The 21,268-nt window shown below is 39.0% G+C and overlaps 1 protein-coding gene across 2 annotated transcripts in view; it reads right to left on the reverse strand.

The window, feature by feature from the left end:
• Positions 1 to 1,667: 1,667 nt before the first annotated feature.
• Positions 1,668 to 21,268, reverse strand: part of LOC119655540 (spondin-1) — a 186,856-nt gene continuing 167,255 nt past the window's right edge. For both annotated transcript variants that reach the window (XM_038061456.1, XM_038061455.1), the window contains 2 exons: positions 2,926 to 3,249; positions 1,668 to 2,790 (listed from right to left, as the gene is read on the reverse strand). In XM_038061456.1, coding sequence (XP_037917384.1) covers positions 2,775 to 2,790; positions 2,926 to 3,249 — 340 coding nt within the window. In that variant the 3' untranslated portion in view covers positions 1,668 to 2,774. The remainder of the gene's footprint in view (positions 2,791 to 2,925; positions 3,250 to 21,268) is intronic.

Genomic DNA, 21,268 nt, shown 5'->3' on the forward strand with positions numbered 1-21,268 from the left:
AAAATTTCCATTCCGAGCCACGCGGGAATTCTCCCCTTCCCCCTTCCCCCTTCCCCGTTAGACCTCACGTGAACATCATATTTGCATGGCTTAAGATGCAGTGAATTCGCGCGGAATTGGAAGTTTCAATTGTTATAACTTTGAAACTAATAACCGGATTTTCACAGAACTTTGCTGTACTTTGCACGATACCGTCCTCTGTCGCGCCTAGAAACTTTAGACCTTAGAGAGGGTTCTGCGGTCAATTTGGTAATTACTTTTATTAAGTTTATTTGAGCAATTATTGAAATGGGATACATTATCAGGCCTAAATTTCATATAGACGCATTGTCGTAATTTTTGGATTGAGTAGTTTCTAAAAATGACTCCTGTCTTACTTCACGGGGAGTTTTCACAGTCAGCATTATTTTTTGAAATTTCTTTTCGTTTACTACTTTGATCAAATATAGTCTCAAGAACCATTCCTCAAAGTTGTAAGTCGAAACTCGTTATAGCTTTTTCTGGAAATTTATTTTGTGAAGCCAAGTCAGAAAATTTCATAGAAAACGCTAGCTAATAAGAATATATATATATGTAACAAAGTAATGGGGGTGTTGAAGGGAGTTAAGTAGTCTGCATGGAAATATGCTCATTACAGGGCAATGAATGCGTGTGTCAAGTTCAGTTCAATGAATATCTGTTTTGCTCATCACCAAACAACGATAGTTAGGTGATGTGGATACTGGGAAGACACACACAACTCCAAATTCTTTCATCCTTTCCCAGATCATGAAAATAAAGGCCGTGACCATTAGGTTCGTCATCGTCTTTTCATCAGTGAAGAGATTTTTTTGATACTTTTTTAGTGGATTTAATTTAAGGACCACTTTAGGTGCTGGTTTCCTCTGCATTTTTTTCATTAACTATGCGATGATTTATGTCGAAACTAGTATCCATGCCAACTGCGATCATAATTTTCCTGGCTGCAAAGCAGAAACCCGAAATATCTGTCCTCTGTTGCGGACATTTATTATAATTTTAATTAATACTTATCTTATTATTCCCTAGTGAGCTATACTTTTGCATACTTGGAATTTAGATTCTCCCCATCATTCGTTTTTCGTATGGAAGACCAACCAGTCAAATAACAAATATTACCATTTCTGAGTAATAATCCACAGTAATAATACTCTACCATCAAAAATTTATACATATTCCTTACTGCATATAACTAATAATAATAATAATAATCGATGGAGCAACAATCCATATTGGATCAGGGCCTTGAAGTGTGTTAAAGCACTTCATTCAAAACCGTAACGGTACACTACAGTACATTGTAGGAGGCAATGCGGTCAGCATTGTGTTCGCCCGAGATTACTACCCTGGTTTGACTCAGGTACTCACTCACACAGACATCCAATCACGATAACAAATCTCTCTGCTACCAGTGAAATTTGCACCGCGACCTTCCGCTTTGACAGCCCTGCGCGCTAACCATTTGAGCTATCCGGATTACTATAACTATTAGCTGGAAATTGGAGACTTTTGAATTTGGGATACATTTTTGTTTGGAAGTATACGTAGAACCCAAGGGCCGATGGGGCCATTGAAGAAGAACAACCACAGAAAGATCTGTTGTCCTAGGCTATTGGAACATACGGAGCAACGTTAGAGAAAAAAAGTAATTTCCATCACTTCATATATATTTTCACTTTATTCATTTGTTCTTTTTTCTCAAAAATAAAAAAATTTTACATACATTTTCCATGACATGTTCGTTTTACCATTATTATATTTTGTACAGCACTACTCTTAACACCCTTGGAATATGACCATTAGTTAAACGACCGTTCATATTTAAAATTTATAGATTTTCCCTTTATTTTACATTCGAGGTTAAGCCTTGATACGTCCACATTTTTACAACTGTCGACTCCTAGTTGACCGCTTAGCCTCCGCTGTCTCTTTCGGATACCTTGATTTACGAAAATAGTTCACTTGTCAGCATTCGGGAGTTGTTTCATTTTACTTTCACTATCGTATGTATGCGTGTGTACATTTTCTGTAAGTTTCTTAAATTTTGATGTACTTAGTACAAATTTAAAATATTTTTTCTTAGAGTTAATTTTCTGTTATATTCAATAGAGTTATACATTTTAATGATTTTTCTGATATCCATGTTAAGTGCTTCCATTTATTATTGTTTATTAGACGTTTTTAAATTTAGTATGCATATTCTTGACTACCAATTTACATTACCTCAAATTTTTACATTGTTTAAGAGCTACTTGTTAGGGGCGTTAATTACACTGAGAGACATGCACACTTTTTTTCAGTATATTGTCAAATGTCCATCTGGGTTGATTTTCATACGGTGAAAGGGTTATGTTTAGTTTCAATATTTCAGAACATTGAGTAAGGAGAGTTAAGTGACTTGGTTAAACGGTTTCCTTTTAGAAAATGTACATTCAGCTAGAGTGGTTTATCGAAATTGATTTTATTGTTTGACTTGACGGTTAGAAGAGTTTTTAACAGATGATGTATTAACAACTTTTCAGTAATGAAATACGTTGCGATTGACTGAATTCTATCCAGCTACACTGACGTCTTTTGGGTTGAGCTGCCGAAAAAGGCTTCAACAATGGCAGCTATGGTATAACATTCGGATACCCATATTCTATCTTTATTTTTTTGAATAAAAGTAATGTGCTCGAAAATACTATTCCATATCGATCATCTTACTTTGCTTAGCTGTTTTAATAATTATCTCTAAAAACTATAATTGGTGTTGCTCACGATGAATTTTCCCTGAAATGAAAAATTAATAATGCAATATCCAAATGTATAATTAAAGTGGCATTTCTAAGAAGTAAACTACTCGGGGGGATAACCCTCCCAGCTAGATATTATTCCGAAGTAAACGTTAACTTGCGCTGAACTTACCAATTGAAATAACTCGATTCTGATTGACAATCTCTCGCTGAGCCGCACCATTTCGATTCCTGAAGGGGTGGACAAGGTCGCCCACCTCGTTTCGCATATTTAATTACTTTTCTGTATCGATGCATCTCCCCAATACCGCATGTTTTACTGCATGGACTCCATTCGGACCAATGACCGACACGACAGTCCCTCGGGGGTCGTATAACACGTTTCCGGTGCTTTCTTAGTCCGTAGTTGTGAGCAATGTTATTTAGGATGGCCTCCTTATTGTTCTTCGGCACCACTTTCGTGGCTTTATCTATTGAACCTTTTGTCGTATTCTGTCTGTAATTAGATAGAAAACCCTGTTAACATTTTTCTGTTCTGCTTCAAAGCAACGCTAGGAAGACTAAGATAACGATGGCCTCGTTCCGCGTTTGCTGCAGAATCTAACCAAATTAATTATTATTAGATACGTGAAGAATTTATCTTCGTAAACATTTATATTCACACATTTCCAGTGTTGTATGTATCTAATGAATATGTGGCCCTTAACAGTCAGCGTATCAGCAGATTGTTCATCAAGAATGCAAAGGACTGGCAAAGAATTAACCTGGGACGCAGAATACTATGCCGTGATAAAAGGCAATTAAATTTATTCTGAAAACATAAAACAAGAGTTTCTGGTAAACAAAATGCAACTTACGTTTACGTTAATAATGCTGGCAGTGGGGAACGAACGTTTTGATTTATAGCATGTTCATGAAAATGATACTCAACCAAACAAAAAGGATATGGCATGACGGTTAAAGCCTAATTAACCATATCTGATTTTATAGAAGCTGTCTGACAATTCAAAGTTGAATGGCAGCAATAAAAAATTTTAACTACCACATGTGTTTTGAAGGTTCTTATGATATATTTGCTTCGTAATTTTAATTTTTCCTAGCAGTTAAACATATTGCCTATAAAATATTATCTAAAATTATTAATTTTGTCTTTTTTGATGAAAAATTTGTTCTAACCGAATATAAACATGTGGGGTAACAAACGAAAGGTCACTTTTCGAAGCAGATATTAGTTTTGACATTGGCTGCAAAGGGAGGTGTGCGAGGGTTTGAAAAAGGCCACTTGTTTGAAGGACTCGTTCTCAGGAACTACAAGCCCGAAAAATTTGGAGAAAATCATGGTGATCAGTGCACATGACATTTAGGATACTCCTCGTTACGATATCTGCACAATAATAGTTAGTTAATAATAGCAGTACTGCGAACTATTAAGTATTAACAAAGTTATAGTAGGCCCCTTTCGCGTCAAATTACTACTCCCCACGATATAAAATGTCAATACCATATCGAATTGAATATTGAATATGGTGGAACCACCATATGGCCAAATATTCTTACATATAAAATCAACAAAACCTTCCATACCTGAAGCGTCCAGCTTCCGGTTTCCCGATTATAAAGTTCATGTCTGTTTACAGAAGAATATAATTGCAAGTAGAAGTCATTAATCACTCAAGGCAAGTTAAGTGTTAACTGGAGCAAACGAGAAGTTGGCAGTTATTTCAAATGGCCACAGAAAAGAAACAACAGGAGATAACTATATTCAAACAAGTCACAAAACAACAATTAAACGTAAAGTTAAACCGGGTTGACTACTGTCGACAAAGAGGAAACAGCTATTTCAAAAGCCTGGCAAGTGGCGAAAGGTGACCCCAGAAGTGCACTGACGCCTATGTAAGTGCAACTTTATTGAAATATTCCGTGAATACGCGCTTGCATACCTCTCTGCTAGCCAAGCTTGGCAATATGGGAGGGTACCCTTCAATCCACCCCACGTCATGCCCAAAACGTAACGTGCTTGACATGTCTCTTGTGTGTGTGTCTTGTCATAACGTGTTGGGAGCACATCAGAGGCATAGTTTTTGAAAAACGACGGCGAAGTGAAAAATCGTATAAACAGAAACCTAAACCAAGGCTAGACCTTGCTTGGAATGGAAAAATTAAAGACCTATGACCGCAGCATCTCTCGGTCACAGAATACGGTGATAGTACAGGGAGAAAATACTCCTCAAATTAAAGAAATCTTAGTTACGTTTGAAACTTTTGATCATAAATCAAATACTCAGGCTTAATTACTTCAACATGCGTAACATCCGAAAACCATAAGTGTTCATTTAAGAAGTCGGGAAACTGGAAGCTGAACGCTTTAGATATGAACGGTATTGAACGGTATTTATAAAAACAATTGAGTGGACATTTGTCACATTAGTATCTAGCAAGTAATAAATGTATATATATAGCTTGATACTAACAACTTTGACCTATTATAACTTTGTTAGTAACACCATCATACTACCACATTTGGTAGGAACATGCTCTACGTTATAGCCTGCATTGTTGCAGAGTTTTGTGACTCTAGGATAAACTTAGGGAGGGTTTTGCAGTCAATTACTAACAATTACAATAAAAAACTGTTCATAACTTTATTTGAACAGATATGGGTATGTAGGGTATTTCGGGACCTAGGCACTATATTGTGGCAGCTCCTTGATTTTTTTCAGATTTTTGGGTTGGGACCGTGAAAGAAATGATCACTTTCGACTTCCCGCACTCCCCACGACCCCAGCAAATGTTAAATTTTGGTTGAAAAAAAAAATACACCCTCCTTTTGCAAGTATGGGGTATTTTGCGTAAAATCATGTTACATATTTTGAGTGAAACAACAAAGTGAAAAATGTAACGGCATTTCAGTTTCAATATGTACATTCGATGCCACTTTTTTAGCGCGAAATTTACTTAGCCACATTGTCATTTTAGGAGTCTTGTCGGTGAGCTTCCTGCAATTCTCAGTGTTTCCTAAATATTTGGCAAAAATTCAATTCAATTTCAATTGAAAAAATGGCATAATAAAATAGCAAGAAGAAACATCGAAATACAAATGATAACGGACTGCGGATTATCTAATTAGCAGTAGCACCTGGTTTGCACGGAAGGCATCCCACAAACATACGTGGGCCTCTTCAGACGTGCCCACTTTCAACCAAATTGACTACGTGTTGATCGAACGCCGCCACCTCTCAGCTTCGATGAATGTCAGAACATATAGGGGGGCCAATACAACCTCGGATCACTATCTCGTTGGTATGGTGCTCCGAACTTGAATAACAACACCACCCAGAATCCCCTCTGACAATCAGGTGAGAGTTAACACTGAAGCCGTCCACAACACAGTCCTCTGCAACACCTACAAGAGAGAAATGAATGCCGCAATAACCGCAGTCAGCAGAGATCCTGGAGATGAAGCATCAACAACTGATCTCCACAACCCACTGAAGAACGTTATCATAAATAGGGCCAGAAACATACTTGGCCCCAGCCGCAAAAAGAGTCGGAACGGCTGGTTTGACGATGAATGTAAGCTAGCAATGGAACGGAGCAATGTTGCATGCTCAAAAGACACGGGCACGAGCGGAGACTTATCACGAACTCCGTCGAGCGAAGAAGCGACTTCACGGACGGAAAAAAGAAGCCTGGGAGAACCAACAGGTCTGTGAACTCGAAAAGTACAGGGAGCAACCGCAACAAGCGCGCCTGTTTTACCAACAATTCAGCAAGACGAAACTTTACACAACTCGATGTTCATGCTGCCGAGAGAATGGGCATATTGGAGCGATGAGTTGAGTACTTTGATGAGCTACTGAACAACCAGAACAAAAATGGAGGTCCCACGAACTGAAGACGACGGACGAATACTGCCACCGCCAGGTATCGATAAAAATTCATCGGCTAAAAAATTATAAGTCGCCAGGACCCGATGCAATTACCACCGAATTAGTTAAATATGGTGCCGACCAATTACACCAAGTAGTTCATCAACTTGTGCTCAAGGTGTGGGACAGCGAATCAATGCGACGACTGGCAAAGAGGCATTATCTATCTCACACATAAAAAGGGAAATATCACGCAGTGAAGCAATTATAGAGGTATCAAGTCTATAAGATATTTTCTTCTATCTTGCTAGGTCGGATAACCCCATACGCTCGAACATTATTGGCCCATACCAAAGAGGCTTCACTCCAGGCAAATCAGCAACAGATCATCTGCAGTAAGCAATGGAAACTGTTGGAATATGGACATCAGTTTCACCATCTTTTCATCGACTTTAAAGCCGCCTATGATAACATAGCCAGGGTAAAACTGTACACAGCCATGAGAGAATTCGGTATCCCGACGAAATTGATAAAACTGACTAGGTTGACCCTGACCAATGTGCAATGCCAATGTCTCGAGACCATTCAACATCAACAACGGTCTAAGACAAGGGGATGACCTATCATACGTCCTCTTCAACCTGGCCCTGGAGAAAGTGATTCATGATGGGGGTGTAAATGCGAGAGGCACCATCCTTTTCAAGTCCACCCAACTACTAGCCTATGCTGACGATATCGACATCATGGAGAGAAAAACCCGAGATGTACAGTCTACCTTCATCCAGATCGAGCCGGCGCGCCCGATCTTGGGCTGCACATCAATGAAGGCAATACGAAGTATATGGTGGCAACGTCAGCGGCAAAGTCAAAAGAACGAACGACATCGAATCGTACTGGTCAAACGAAAACAATGAAGATAGGAGACAACAATTTTGAGACCGTTGAAAATTTCTCCTATCTAGGGTTACAACCGATAACAGCTACGATGATGAAATCCGCGCACGGTCGTTGTCAGCCAACAAGCCTATTTTAGTTTACAAAAACTGTTCCGCTCGAAACGTCTCACCATAGGGTCAAAGCTATTACTGTACAAGACTATGATCTTGCCAGTCCTTATGTATTCCTCGGAGGCCTGGGTTCTTAGCAAGAAAAATTGTCAACTCTTGGCCGCGTTCGAGAGAAGAATCCCCCGAAGAATTTTTGGCCCCCTACATGAGGAGGGACGATTCCGTAGACTAGATAACGACGAAATCCATGAGCGATACCATTTGGTTTTGGATAAAATCCGGCTCAATGGATTACGGTGGGCGGGCCACTTAATCCGTATGGATGAAGATTATCCAGCCCGGAAAGTCTAAAAGGGCAATATCTATGGTACAAAAAGAAGACGAAGCAGACCCTGCCTGATATGGAACGATGGCGTAAGTCAGGACGCCAGACAGCTTTTAGGGATATCGAATTGGTGGACCTCGGCGCAAAACCGGGATGTCTTGAGTTCCTTATTAAGGCAGACCTAGACCGGATGCCGGTTGTTGCACCATTGATGATGAAGAAGAAGAAACCTCTACGGAAAAGGGGGAAAAAGCTAAATCGCACTTTATTTTCAAATTGTGAAATTTGTCGCCGAATTAATAGATCGTAGGAAGTGGTACAAAATTCTTTTAAACTGGGAAGCAGATGCGACATTCTCAAGTAGGAAGCCACTAAAACAGGTTAAGCGTGCCACAAATTGTATCAAAACTGCAACTTCCAACTCGAAAGCTACGAGTGCAATAGATTTCAAGCGCGGAAACAAACTTCAAATTGAAAAAACCGGCGATTGCAATAACGAGAAACTGACGATTCTATTAGAAATTGTGTCATTTAAATTAATAAGTTTTTCATGTCAATACACCTCTTCCTTCGAATTTCCATGGTGATGGATGCCGGGAGCCGCAAAGACAATTATAGCAGAAGATGGCTTTCGTGTTAGGACCATTAGCTGCGGGGTCCAGTCCTATGCCTGTTTACCGTACCTCCTTAAAAATTGTCGCTGATTTTCACCCAAAATAAAGGAAATGTACAATTACAAGGAAAGTCTCTGGTTGAAAAATTTAAGTTTTAAAATAATCACGGTGTGCAGTGCACTCTTATATCAAAAGGGTCAGCTAGTATAATTCTCAGGCTAATAAAATCCTAACTAGAGACAAACTTATTAAAGATCACAGAGAAAAATTTAGAGAATGTTGTGCGGCCTGACAAATGAAAGTTTTTGGACGAGCTGTTTATAGATATTTTAGAAACTCGTAATTTATCCACTATTATAAAAATTTGAAGGAATTTACTGAAATACTGATTTATTCCTTCACAAATGTTTGGAACGCCTAACCTTGTCCTTCTCGATAGGGCGTGTAGACAAGATTATCATCCATTTTGCGTGGTATCTACTGTGAAGTATAGACAGTATTATGATCGGGGGGTCCATTCGTTTAGAGACAATAACCTTGTCTTGTGAGACGAGCTAGGTTAGCCTGCAGAACTTCATATTATAAATTTGGGATTTTTAAAACAAAAAGTTGGCGAGTACAGCATTACTTCTAAAATACAGTAATCCAAGAATGGGTAAAGTTGATATAAAGTATGCCATAATGAATAGCTGCGTTCGTGTTCCTGGGATAGCCAATCCTTAATATATGACCTAATTCACTTCGCCTCCTTATCAACGGGTCCAAGTGAATGCGAATTTTATGCCGACGTAATTTTTCATTTGAAATTGCGTTCAGGCACTAATGGCAAAGTATTGGGACCTTTTCAGATAGCAACAGAGAAAAAATATTGTTGGTGAACACTATCAACTTGATTAGTTTTTGCGGTAACTATATTTCCTGATTGTTGACTAAACAGTAAGTAAAAAGGCGAACAAGATATACAAATTGATCATAATCATCAACGCCGCGGTCTAGGTCTACCTAAGTAAGGAACAGACATCCCGGTTTTGTGCCGATGTGCACCAATTCGCCAAATTGATCAACGCCTTCAATACTCAGCCCATGAATCCAGATAGGAACAGGACGATGACATATCAACCATAAAAGTCCACGACCGGATTATCGAAGACCTATAAATTCTTTCACGATATTCGGTCCAAAACTCGTCCTTATTTGTAAGCGATCAGTAATGAACCTGAGGGTTCGAAGTTCTGAACGCCTGCAAGTGGACCCGAGTGCCACGCGCAATCGAAAACAAGCGATCATGAAGCTATATTTGAATGCCCTTAAATAATAATTGGATCTGAAGAAACTGAATTTTTGAAAACGCGAGCAAATTGACTGGTCATAATTGATGAATTCTCGTTGGCAGTAAGAAGGCTACGTACATACAGTGAACAAAAATGAAATCCGGACACCGTCGTACGAAATATACATGTATGATACGTGCTCAGAAAGGTGGTAAAAGGAGTCGTATGTATTTTGTTTTTTTCACAAGAACGTTACGTACAGTCTGTTGGATGCAATGCAAAAGGAATCAACGAAAAGTATAAAATAAAACCGTTGCTAAGGGCAAGACAAACAAAAGAAACTCTATTTTCGTATGCAAAATTGAAAACCGGATAGTCCCAAAAAATCTTAACAATGACACTAAAAACTCAAACAAGTCGGGATACCGGAAGCTAGGTGCATCGGGTAAGAGATTTTGTGCATCTTATGTGGGGAACTCCTTATGCACGGTTTTTCATTCGTACATAGCAAAAAATGTAAAATATTCATCCATTCATTCCTAAACTCCAGATACATGTACATATGAACATACATATTAAAGACGTAAATATCGTGCTAATCCTAAATAACCAAATATTGCCCATCCAAATTGATCGAATGCGTCTTCACGCATTTCCGCTTTACTCGGTTCGGGATTTTTCGGTTGGATAGGGTTTGAGAAAGAGGCCTGTTTCAGTTTTGTGGGGTACACATTTTGAGCCCTCACTCAGAAATAAGATCAGTTTCGAAAAAGACTAATTTTGACTCCTCACTCGCGCACTTTATAATTCACGTCAAAACTAATATCAGATTCGGAAAGTAGTCAAGACCTTTCATTTGACATTTGATCCCCCTTTAAACTTGACGTAAATTTATGTCATTCACTGAATTCGTGGAATTTTATAGTTCCCATATGTCCACCAAATTTCGTTCGGATCGGTTTAGCCGTTTTGGAGAAAACTGCGTCTGACAAACAGACAGACAGCAAATCAATTTCAATAAGGTTTCGCTTCACAAAAACCCTTAAAACTGACTAGTTAATACTCCATATGAGGACTTTTATCGCTTCTCTGGGCAGTGGCGTGGATTTGACCAAACTTTGGATATATTCGGCTGGAATTTCTCTCCATTATTCGAGAAGACGTTCCATAAAGTATTTTTTGCTGGAAAATGAGACCTTCACGAAGCCTATCGTCGACATAATCCCGCAGGTTGTCAAAAATATTGCACTCCGAATATTGCCAAGAAGTTTTGGGTAGGTAGTCATTTTTAAGGTTTTGTGTGAAACAAAACCTTATTAGAATCGATTCGATGTCTGTCTGTCCGTCTGTCTGTCTGTCTGTCTGTCACACCCGATTTGTTCGGAAACGGCTAGACCGATTGTCACGAAAATTGGTGAGAGTATGTAATCTGGTGTTCCCTTTACATGCAGTAAGTGGCGCCATCTTGTCTTAAGTTTAAGGGGGGCTCCCCGTACATGTGAATGGAGGGTGCAAATTTTTTTTTCACAGAATGTAGCCATGTAGGGTATCAAATCAAAGGTCTTAATTAGTACTTTTCGAATCTGGTTCAATATTTGATATTAGATGAAACATAGGGGAGTGAGGGTTCAAAATATGACCCACAAAAAGTGTAACAGGTCTCGTTCTCAGAACCTATCCAACCGAAAAATCTGAAAAAAATCACAGTGATGCATCTCTACGAAATCTAGGCCTCAAAATATATCCGGTTCAGATATCTGCACAAATAAAGTTAATAATAGTATATTTCCACATTTTAGAAATTTACCCGGCACCCCCCTTATGTTCATCCCAGAAGTACAAAATTTACCATGCGTGTAATGAAGAACATAATGCACAATTTGGTTAAGTTTGAAGAAAATCCAACTATTATTAACAAAGTTATAGGGGTTGAAATTTCACAATTTTTTGTGAATTTCGTGCACTCTATAACCTGCATGACGTCATCATGACATATCAATTCAATACCAGAATGAAATGAGTTCTTATGAATTGGGTCGCAGAGAATTATTTTGTTTTAGTTTTTTAGTTATTTGTCAGCCAGACATGTGTGTATGTAGGTATATAATATATGCGTGCTAATGAACTTTGCAGGTAGTGTCTAATCCAAATAGATATAAGAAGTAAATCGGAAACATGGGTACGAATTTATATACGTGCATATATGTCTACAGTATTCGGTAATAGGCAGTTTGTTTGTTTAGGGTGAGCGTGATATCTATGGCTGTAATATGTACGTATGTCTCGTAGTTGGGAAAAATATGAAGGATTATGTTGGATTTGTAGCTATATATGGATAGAAAAATGTGCGTTGAAGTTTCTTACATAAGATGAACACAAAACCTTTATACCCGAAGCGCGAGCTTCCGGTATTCCGACTTGTTTGAGTTTTTAGTGTCATTATTACGGTTTTTGGCACTGTCCGGATTTCTATTTTGCATTTTGTTTTTCACCCTTAGCAAGAGTTTTATTTGATACTTTTTGTTGATTTTACATTGTATTTCGTACAACGGTGTCCGGATTTCACTTTTGCTCACTGTAACTGACGACGTAAATTGGTATAACCCAGCAAGGACGAGTTGAGTGCTTAGTTAGAAGATTGCAACAGTCATCTTATCCAATCTACTCAATATAGTCGCATCAGCCCTTTTTGAAGAAGGTAAAGTTTATTAATTCTACATTGTTTAATTAGCGACAGTGGCAGATTAGCGGGCAATGCGCCCGTAGTGAGTGGGTAGCAAGACACAGAAAATAGTCAACAGTTGTAGGGTGGACAACTAACAAATTCCGCGGATAAATGTTGGAGGAAGTACTTTCGAAGAGGCCAGCGAGAGAATGATATGTTAACATACCGATATGGTATTAAGCGCACATAACCAATTGCGCCGATTAAAATGGAATAGAGAACAACAGGCAGACATTCAACCGGTTTCAATACGACTTTCCTTTGGAAACTTACCACGTGGTCCCGAATAACTTTTTTTATGATTGATTTTAGTTGAAAATACATCCGAAAATATGCGGTGAGGATATGAAAGTCATACTCGATTTTAAAAATGAATAGCCAGTGTATATAGCACTGCATTTTGGCCCCTACCTTCTTGTATCGAGCCTTTCTCTCCAAAACGTCTGCTTTCTACGGGTATGTCACACATTCTCTTTTTGTTAGCACGTTGTATAAACAGAAGAGAGGAAACTGCTTTTCCCGGTTATGATTCGGCTTTTATACTGAAAAGTCACTACTGTCAATACTGTTATAAATTTTTAAACGCGTTTTTATAAGGACAACCTTTTTAAGGTTTTGTGTAAACACATGTAGTGCATTGCATCCAAATTGACTACGTGTTGATTGAACGCCGCCACCTCTAAGCCTTGATGAATGTCAGAACATATAGGGGGGCCAATATAAACTCGGATTACCATCTCGTTGGCATGGTGCTTCGAGTTCGAATAACAACACCACCCAGAATCCCTTTTGACAATCAGGTGAGAGTTAACACTGAAGCCATCCACAACACAATCCTCTGCAACACCTACAAGAGAGAAATGAATGCCGCAATAACCGCAGTCAGCAGAGATCCTGGAGATGAAGCATCAACAACTGATCTCCACAACCAACTGAAGAACGTTATCATAAATAGGGCCAGAAACATACTTGGCCCCAGCCGCAAAAAGAATCGGAACGGCTGGTTTGACGATGAATGTAAGGTAGCAACGGAATGGAAGAATGCCGCATACCGAGTAATGTTGCATTCTCAACGAACGCGGACACGCGCAGAGACTTACCACGAACCCCATCGAGCCGAGAAGCGACTTCATAGACGGAAAAAGGAAGCCTGGGAGAACCAGAAGGTCTGTGAACTTGAAAATTACAGGGAGCAAGTTTTACCAACAAATCAGCAGGATGAAGCCTTATACACCTCGATGCTCATCCTGCCGAAACAAAATGGAAATCTGATTCCCGACAGAGTGAGCATATCGGGGCGATGGGTTCAGTACTTTGATGAGCTACTGAACAACCAGAACATCGACGAGTTGGAGGTCCCGCCAACTAAAGACGACGGACAATACTGCCGTTGAATATGGACAACAGTTGCACCATCTATTCATCGACTTTAAAGCCACCTATGATAGCATAGCCAGGGTAAAACTGTACACGGCCATGAGAGAATTCCGTCTCCCGACGATAAGACTTATAAGACTGACTAGGCTGACCCTGACCAATGTGCGAGATCAGATAAAAGCATCACTCTCAAGACCATTCGACATCAACAACGGTCTACGACAAGGGGACGCCCTATCATGCGTACTCTTTAACCTGGCCCTCGAGAAAGTGATCCGTGAGGCTGAGCTAAATGCAGGAGATACAATCCTCTTCAAGTCCACCCAACTGCTGACTTATGCTGACGACATCGACATAATGGGAAGAACCACCTGCGACGTACAAACTGCCTTCATCCAGATCGAGCAGGCGGCGCGAGATCTTGGGCTGCACATCAATGAAGGCAATACAAAGTATATGGTGGCAACGTCAGCACCGAAAGCCAACCAATCAACAGCATCGAACCGCACTGGTCAAACGGGAAGAATAAGGATAGGAGAGTACAACTTTGAGATCGTTGATAATTTCTCCGATCTAGGGTCGAAAATCACAACCGATAACAGCTACGATGATGAAATCCGCGCACGGTTGTTGTCAGTCAACGGAGCCTATTCCAGCTTGCAAAAACTGTTCCGCTCGAAACGTCTCACCATAGGGTCAAAGCTCTTACTGTACAAGACAATGATCTTGCGAGTCCTCATGCATCCCTTGGAAACTTGGGTTCTTAGCAAAAAGAATTGAACTCTTGGCCGCGTTCGAGAGAAGAATCCTCCAAAGAATGTTTGGCCCCCTACATGAGACTGGACGATTCCGTAGCCTACATAATGACGAAATCTATGAGCGATACCATGACCGTCCGGTTGTGGATAAAATCCGGCTCAATAGATTACGGTGGGCGGCTCACTTTATCCGTATGGATGAGGATGATCCAGCCCAGAAAGTCTATAAGGGCAATATCTATGGCAGAAAAGGAAGAGGAGGCAGACCCTGCCTAAGATGGAGCGATGGCGTGGGCCAGGACGCCAGACAGCTTTTAGGCATATCGAATTGGTGGACCTCGGCGCAAAACCGGGATGTCTGGAGTTCCTTATTAAGGCAAACCTAGACCGGATACCGGTTGTTGCGCCGTTGATGATGATGATTCTCAGAAACCACCTAACCGAAAAATCTGAAAGAGGGGGCCCTCCATATCGATACCTGTCAAATAAAGTTAATAAGAGGGTTAATAAGTCCGCTTGCCTAGAACTGTGCGATTTAAATACCTTGGATCAATGTTACCAACTAATGGTGAACTGCGTTATGAAATTGCTTCACGCATTTGTGCAACTTGGACGGAGTGACATTCTACAACTGTTACATTTCTTTGTGATCGTCGTATAAATAAACATTTGCTCCATATCAAGACCACGTTTTCTCCCATTTAAGGGGTAATATTCCCCAATTTTCCATTTCCCTTTTCCATTAAACCCAACATTTTTATAGGTTACTTGAAAGCTAACATAATGGGGCAACTTTTATCAACTTTTCAGGGTGGTAGTTTAAAGTACCGTTGCAATAATACATATTGAAATTTAGATAAAAAATCGATTTTGAAATATCTTTAAAATTTAAACATTCATCTTCGAAGTGATGATGACCTTTGCTATTGAAAAAATATCCATTTATAAGAAATTTTATGTAGTCTCGAAAATGGTGTCAAATCTGGGATTAAATGATTGAGAGAGTGGGAAATTGGGATCCTATTGAGAAGGTCAAGCTTTTGGCACTGTTCACGCAAAACGCTATAACACTGTGACGATAAAAGACGGAGTGCCCCTTCTGAGGATCAATTTTCCTCAAACAAGTGGTACAATCCAGCATTAAAATTTGCACCGGTATAAACAGGACACCCTGCATAATATATCAGTCAATGACTTAGAACAATACAAGATATGGAATGGATGAAAATGGAATTTCAAAATTTCAGGAATCCATCATGACTACTAAAGGCAGAAATTCAGCTTTTCATTTTATTGTTTATAGATTGCCACAAGCAATCGGTAAGCCAAAACTACAATTTTCGAATGTATTAATTTTTTTGGTTATGGAAATGTGTACCCTGAGGAAAAGTAAAGTTTGTTCCCAATCATAACCAACTTCTGATTTTAGTTCAAAGGATTGTTTGTTGGCATCAATGTTAAATAAATCGGATATACTTTATTTTCCAAATTGTACTTCAGTCGATAACTTCATAAAATGCCTAGAATTTAAGATCGCATTCCACAGTCCGTTTAAGTCTTCTTTGAAATATTTCCACTATTTTCCAATATGAACAAGGAGACAACAACATCTCATCCTCCTATGAACTTCCACCCTTGAGTTCATGAGAGAACGATCGATGGTAAAAGTTTCCGCTCATGGGTCAACCGGGGAAATTCGAAACTTTTCTCTCTGCTGGATGAATTTCAATTCAAAATAATTGTCAAGTATTAAAATGCTTCATGCGCTTGAGCTTCAACTTTTTCCTTTCACCGAACGACAAGACAAAGTAAGATGTTATGTATTTCTCCTAAGATGTCTCAAATACAAATATCTTCCAGTTGAAAAGTTTTGTTTCCGGAAACAAAGCCACTTTAAAAAAATAAATTTTTTCCAAGTCTGTCAGAAGTATCTAATCCTAGTGGTTCCAGTAGAAACTTTTTCTTGCTTGAAGACATTCTTTGTTAGAGCGCCTTAGGAATGTGGGAAGCAAATGAAGGCGTGCAGACAGCATATTTGTGCACACCCATTGAGCATTCATGCTTCCGGACAGGACGGCTTTGTTTCGTTTCCTAAATATTCAATACTGATTCAATTTAGCATTGTTGGAAGGTGTTTTGTTTAAACAAACATTCGATAGCCGTAAAATTCAATGTATGTTATGTTCTTAAAAAGTTAATTCAGAGGAACTGTGGCGGTTTCCTTTTATATAAATTTGTTCAGTGCCAATTTGGCGTTCTAATTTCTGCTTACCTGGTAAGGGATGATGGGAAAGAGTCATATGAAAATGGCATGATAGAGAAAATGCTCAGCACATGCTTCGTGGAACTAACTCCACTTCTAATATCATTTGTGGTTACTGTAATGACGGGATTGAATGAACCCAACTCTTCAAAATACATTGTGTCAAGCTAGTGCTTGCACGTCATTCAAACCACGGGGAAGTTGGAGACCGTCCATTTCAAACGAATACTAAAAATGAAAATGTATTTATGTAGAAAGTGGGACAGGTTACAAAGAGATTTCAAAACCAAACAAATTTTCTTTTTCTCATTAAAACTGTTTTCCTTTGGTATTCGAAAAGAGATCGCCAACCATAGTCAAAGTTTCATAATCCAATTTGACCAGAATGCTGTAGAGAAAAGGACTCACTGAGTGCTGAAGGACTTTTGGTACTTACTTTCGAAACATATTTCTTGCACCTGCTTTAATGTATTATGAATGTGAATTTGATTTTTTTTTCGAAAACTTAGTAAACGTTTACTTGAAAACGGTTAGCAGCATCGATTAATACATATTACAAGGTATTTGTATAAAAAAACTTCTAAGAAAAAAAAAATTTTAAATGCCGGATAAATAGCTATTTTCCTAAATTGGGGAGTAATTTGCGGTAGACACGATAACTCGATAAAAAACTCAATTTTCGCGTCCATCATATCCCCGTACTTGGCCCCAGTCGCAAAAAAGTCCCAGTTCGACGATAAATGTCAGCTAGCAACGGAATAGAAGAATGCCGCATACCGAGTAATGTTGAATTCTCAAAGAAGCGACTTTACAGACGGAAAAACGAAGCCACTAATTTTACCAACAAGTTAACAGGATGAAGCCTGCACCTCAATGCTCATCCTGCAGAGACAAAAAGGGAAATTTGGTTTTCGACAGAATGGGCATATTGGAGTGTTGGGTTGAATATTTTGATGATTTGCTCAACAACCAGTTGGACCAGTTGGACGTCCCACCACCAAGTGCAGAAGAAACAGTGCAGTTACAGCGGTATTGATTAAATGGTGACAAATTACACCAGACATTTCATCAACTTATGCTCAAGGTGTGGGACAGTGACTCAATGCCTAACGACTGGCAACGAGGCATTATTTATGCCATATATAAAAAGGGAAATACCAGGCACTACAGCAATTACAGACGTATCACTTTCTTGAGTACCAAGTATAAGGTATTCTCTGCTAGTTTGCTAGGTCGGATAGCCGCATACGCTCCTGACATTAGCCATACGAAACACGAATGGAAAAACTGTTGGTCATCAGTTGCGCCATTTTTCCATCGACTTTAAAGCCGCCTATGACAGCATAGCCAGAGTAAAACTGTAAACGGCCATGAGAGAATTCGAAATCTCGACGAAACTGAGAAGACTGACTAGGCTGAACCTGACCAATGGGCGAGGCCAGATAAAAGCAGCAGGATTATGCTCGAGACCATTCAACATCACACAACGGTCTTAAACAATGGAAGTCCAGCCAACTGCTGACCTATGCTAACGATATTGGTATCATGAGAAGAAAACCAGAGACGTACAAACTGATTTCGTCCAAATCGAGCAGGCGATAGTCGACGCGAGATCTTGGGCTGTACATCAATGAAAGCAAGACAAAATATATGGTTGCAACATCAACACCAAAAACCAAAGAATCAACCGCACCGACTTTATATGCCCCCCCCCCCCATTGGTAAACCTGGTTGAACAAAAGAATCATTTGCTCAAACTGCAGATCTAAAAGGGTACATTTGAAAGAAATATTTTCTGGAAGACATTGTAGGAAGCTGGAAATGAAGTTTCTCCCATAATAACTTTCGAGTTTGATCCATGATTGCTTTATATATGTAATTTGTAGTGTCCGCAGATTTGCTTTCGTTAGGAGTGGTATTCCAATTTGGGCGAATTTGACTAAATAATGCATTCAATAATGTGCAATAGCCCCTTTGTCCTCAAATTTTTTCTACCCCTTTAGTTTTTCCAATTATGCCTTTTTATTTCACAATATACACAATACTTATACTTCAACTAATTAAATATTCTTATTTTTTAAAAAGAATCCAACAACTGGTCTCTTTCCCTTAAATTTCATAGTCCAATTTCAATTAAACCATATAAAATTTCCAATGCTGCAAACCAGAATTGACCGGGTCAACCGTAAGTTGACCCTCATGAACTTACCCGCACATTTCTGGGTGCAAGCAGGCGATTGATCGTGGTAGAGGGGATGACCTGCCGCACACTTCAACACAACAGTATGCGCTGCTGCTGGTGCTGAGTCCTACATGAACTTTTAAGTTCAAGGTCATGGATAGGAAATAAGGAATAGCGGGACCGGGACTGAGGAGTTGATGGTGTTTTTTGAAGTGAGTCAGACATTGACTCGGATTTTTATAAAATATCGAATAGGTCGCAATAGATTCAACTCAGATGGCGTTCAATGTTATGAATTAAGTCGCAAATATTGATGTCAGCGGGTAGTAATAATCGCGGCGTTATGGCAACTTTTACATATATTCCTATTTAGGTACGTAGGCCGTCTTAGAGAAGAACATTGAAAACGTTATTTAGAAGCAATATTTAGAAAACATTTTGTCAAGAAAGAGAAGAGGAATAAATAAGGAAGAAAGAATGGTAACCGTCCCTGCATATAAAATGAATCTGCAGTGAGTTATATTTGTATTAAATTACTGATAGCACCAGATTTCACTGTTAGATCCCATTGATTATTTATCCGCGAGGGTTCAAAATATGACCCCCGAAAAGTGCAACAGGTCTCGTTCTCAGAACCTATCCAACCGAAAAATCTGGAAAAAATCACAGTGGTTTACCTAGATTAATAATAGTATATAAGCATATTTTAGAAATTTAGCTGGAAGCCCGCTTGAGTTCATGCTAGAACTACACTGGCAATTGCATAAGGGATAACACAAGACAAACCTTTGGAAAGTTTGAATGAAATCCAGATATTATCCACAAAGTTATAGAAGGTCAAACTTTTACATTGTGTGCAAAGTGCGTGCATTCTAAAATGTGTACGACGTCATCATAAAAAAAAATTAATTCGTGAATGCCACAACAAAGTGGGCTCACGTGAATGGGAGGTCGCAGGGAAACATTTCGTTTTAGTTTTTTAATCATTTATATATCAGTATCAATTACTCCAGACAGACATATGTATGTATTTATATGGATATGTAAATGAAGCTGTGACTACTTCAGATAGATATATTTATACAATGAACAAGCGGTATTCAATATACGTACGTTATATGTAGATATGTATACTTTTATGCTCGAAGTAAACCGAAAATAAGTGTATGATCAGTTTATATACATGCATTTATAAGTATAGTATTCGGTAGTAGCCAATGTTTGTTTGTTTAGAGTGAGCATAATATTTACGTCTGTAATATGTACGTAAACACAAAACCTTATTAAAATCGGTTTACTGTCTGTCTGTCTGTCCGTCGGTCTGTCTCTTTGTCTGTCTGTCCGTCACACGCATTTTTCTCGGAGACGGTTATAGCGATTGACACCAAATTTGGTAGAAAGGTGGGAACTGTGAACGCTCATGCATATAGTGAGTTACATTCTTTTACGAAGTATTTAAGGGGGGGTCCCCATACATGCAAAAGGGGGGTGTAAATTTTTTTTTCATAGTCATGTGGGGTATCAAATTAAAGGTCTCGGTTAGTACTTTTCGAAGCCGGTCTTAGTTTTGACTTTTGTTGAAAAGGTGGGGAGTGCGGGGGATTGAAAGTGGTCATTTTTTAAACGAACCCATTCTCAGAAACTACCAAACCGAAAAATCTGAAAAAATCAGGGGACTGCCACTATATGGTGCCTAGGCTCCGAAATACTCTCCATACCGACACCTGTTCAAATAAAGTTAATAATAGTATATTACTATAATTTTTAGTAATTGACAGGAAATCCCCCCTTAAGTTCACTCTAGAATCACAAAATTTTGCAGAAATGTAGGCTACAGTATAGACATGATCCCGCAAAATTTGGTGAAAATCGCACTATTACTAACAAAGCTACACTAGGTCAAAACTGTAGCTCCTCTGCAAATTCAAGACTATGAATGTCAATATCAATTGAAAGTGGCTATTTTCACATAATATATGCATATTTTACGTGCTACATGCTAATGGGACAAATGCACACTCAAATCTCTTTATAAAACAAATACACAAAACCTTTCATACCTGAAGCGTCTAGCTTCCGGTTTCCCGACTTGTTTAGTATTTTATATATTATATTTGGCCTTTC

Source organism: Hermetia illucens, chromosome 4 (genome assembly GCF_905115235.1).
Source record: "Hermetia illucens chromosome 4, iHerIll2.2.curated.20191125, whole genome shotgun sequence".
NCBI classification, from domain to species: Eukaryota; Metazoa; Arthropoda; class Insecta; order Diptera; family Stratiomyidae; genus Hermetia; species Hermetia illucens.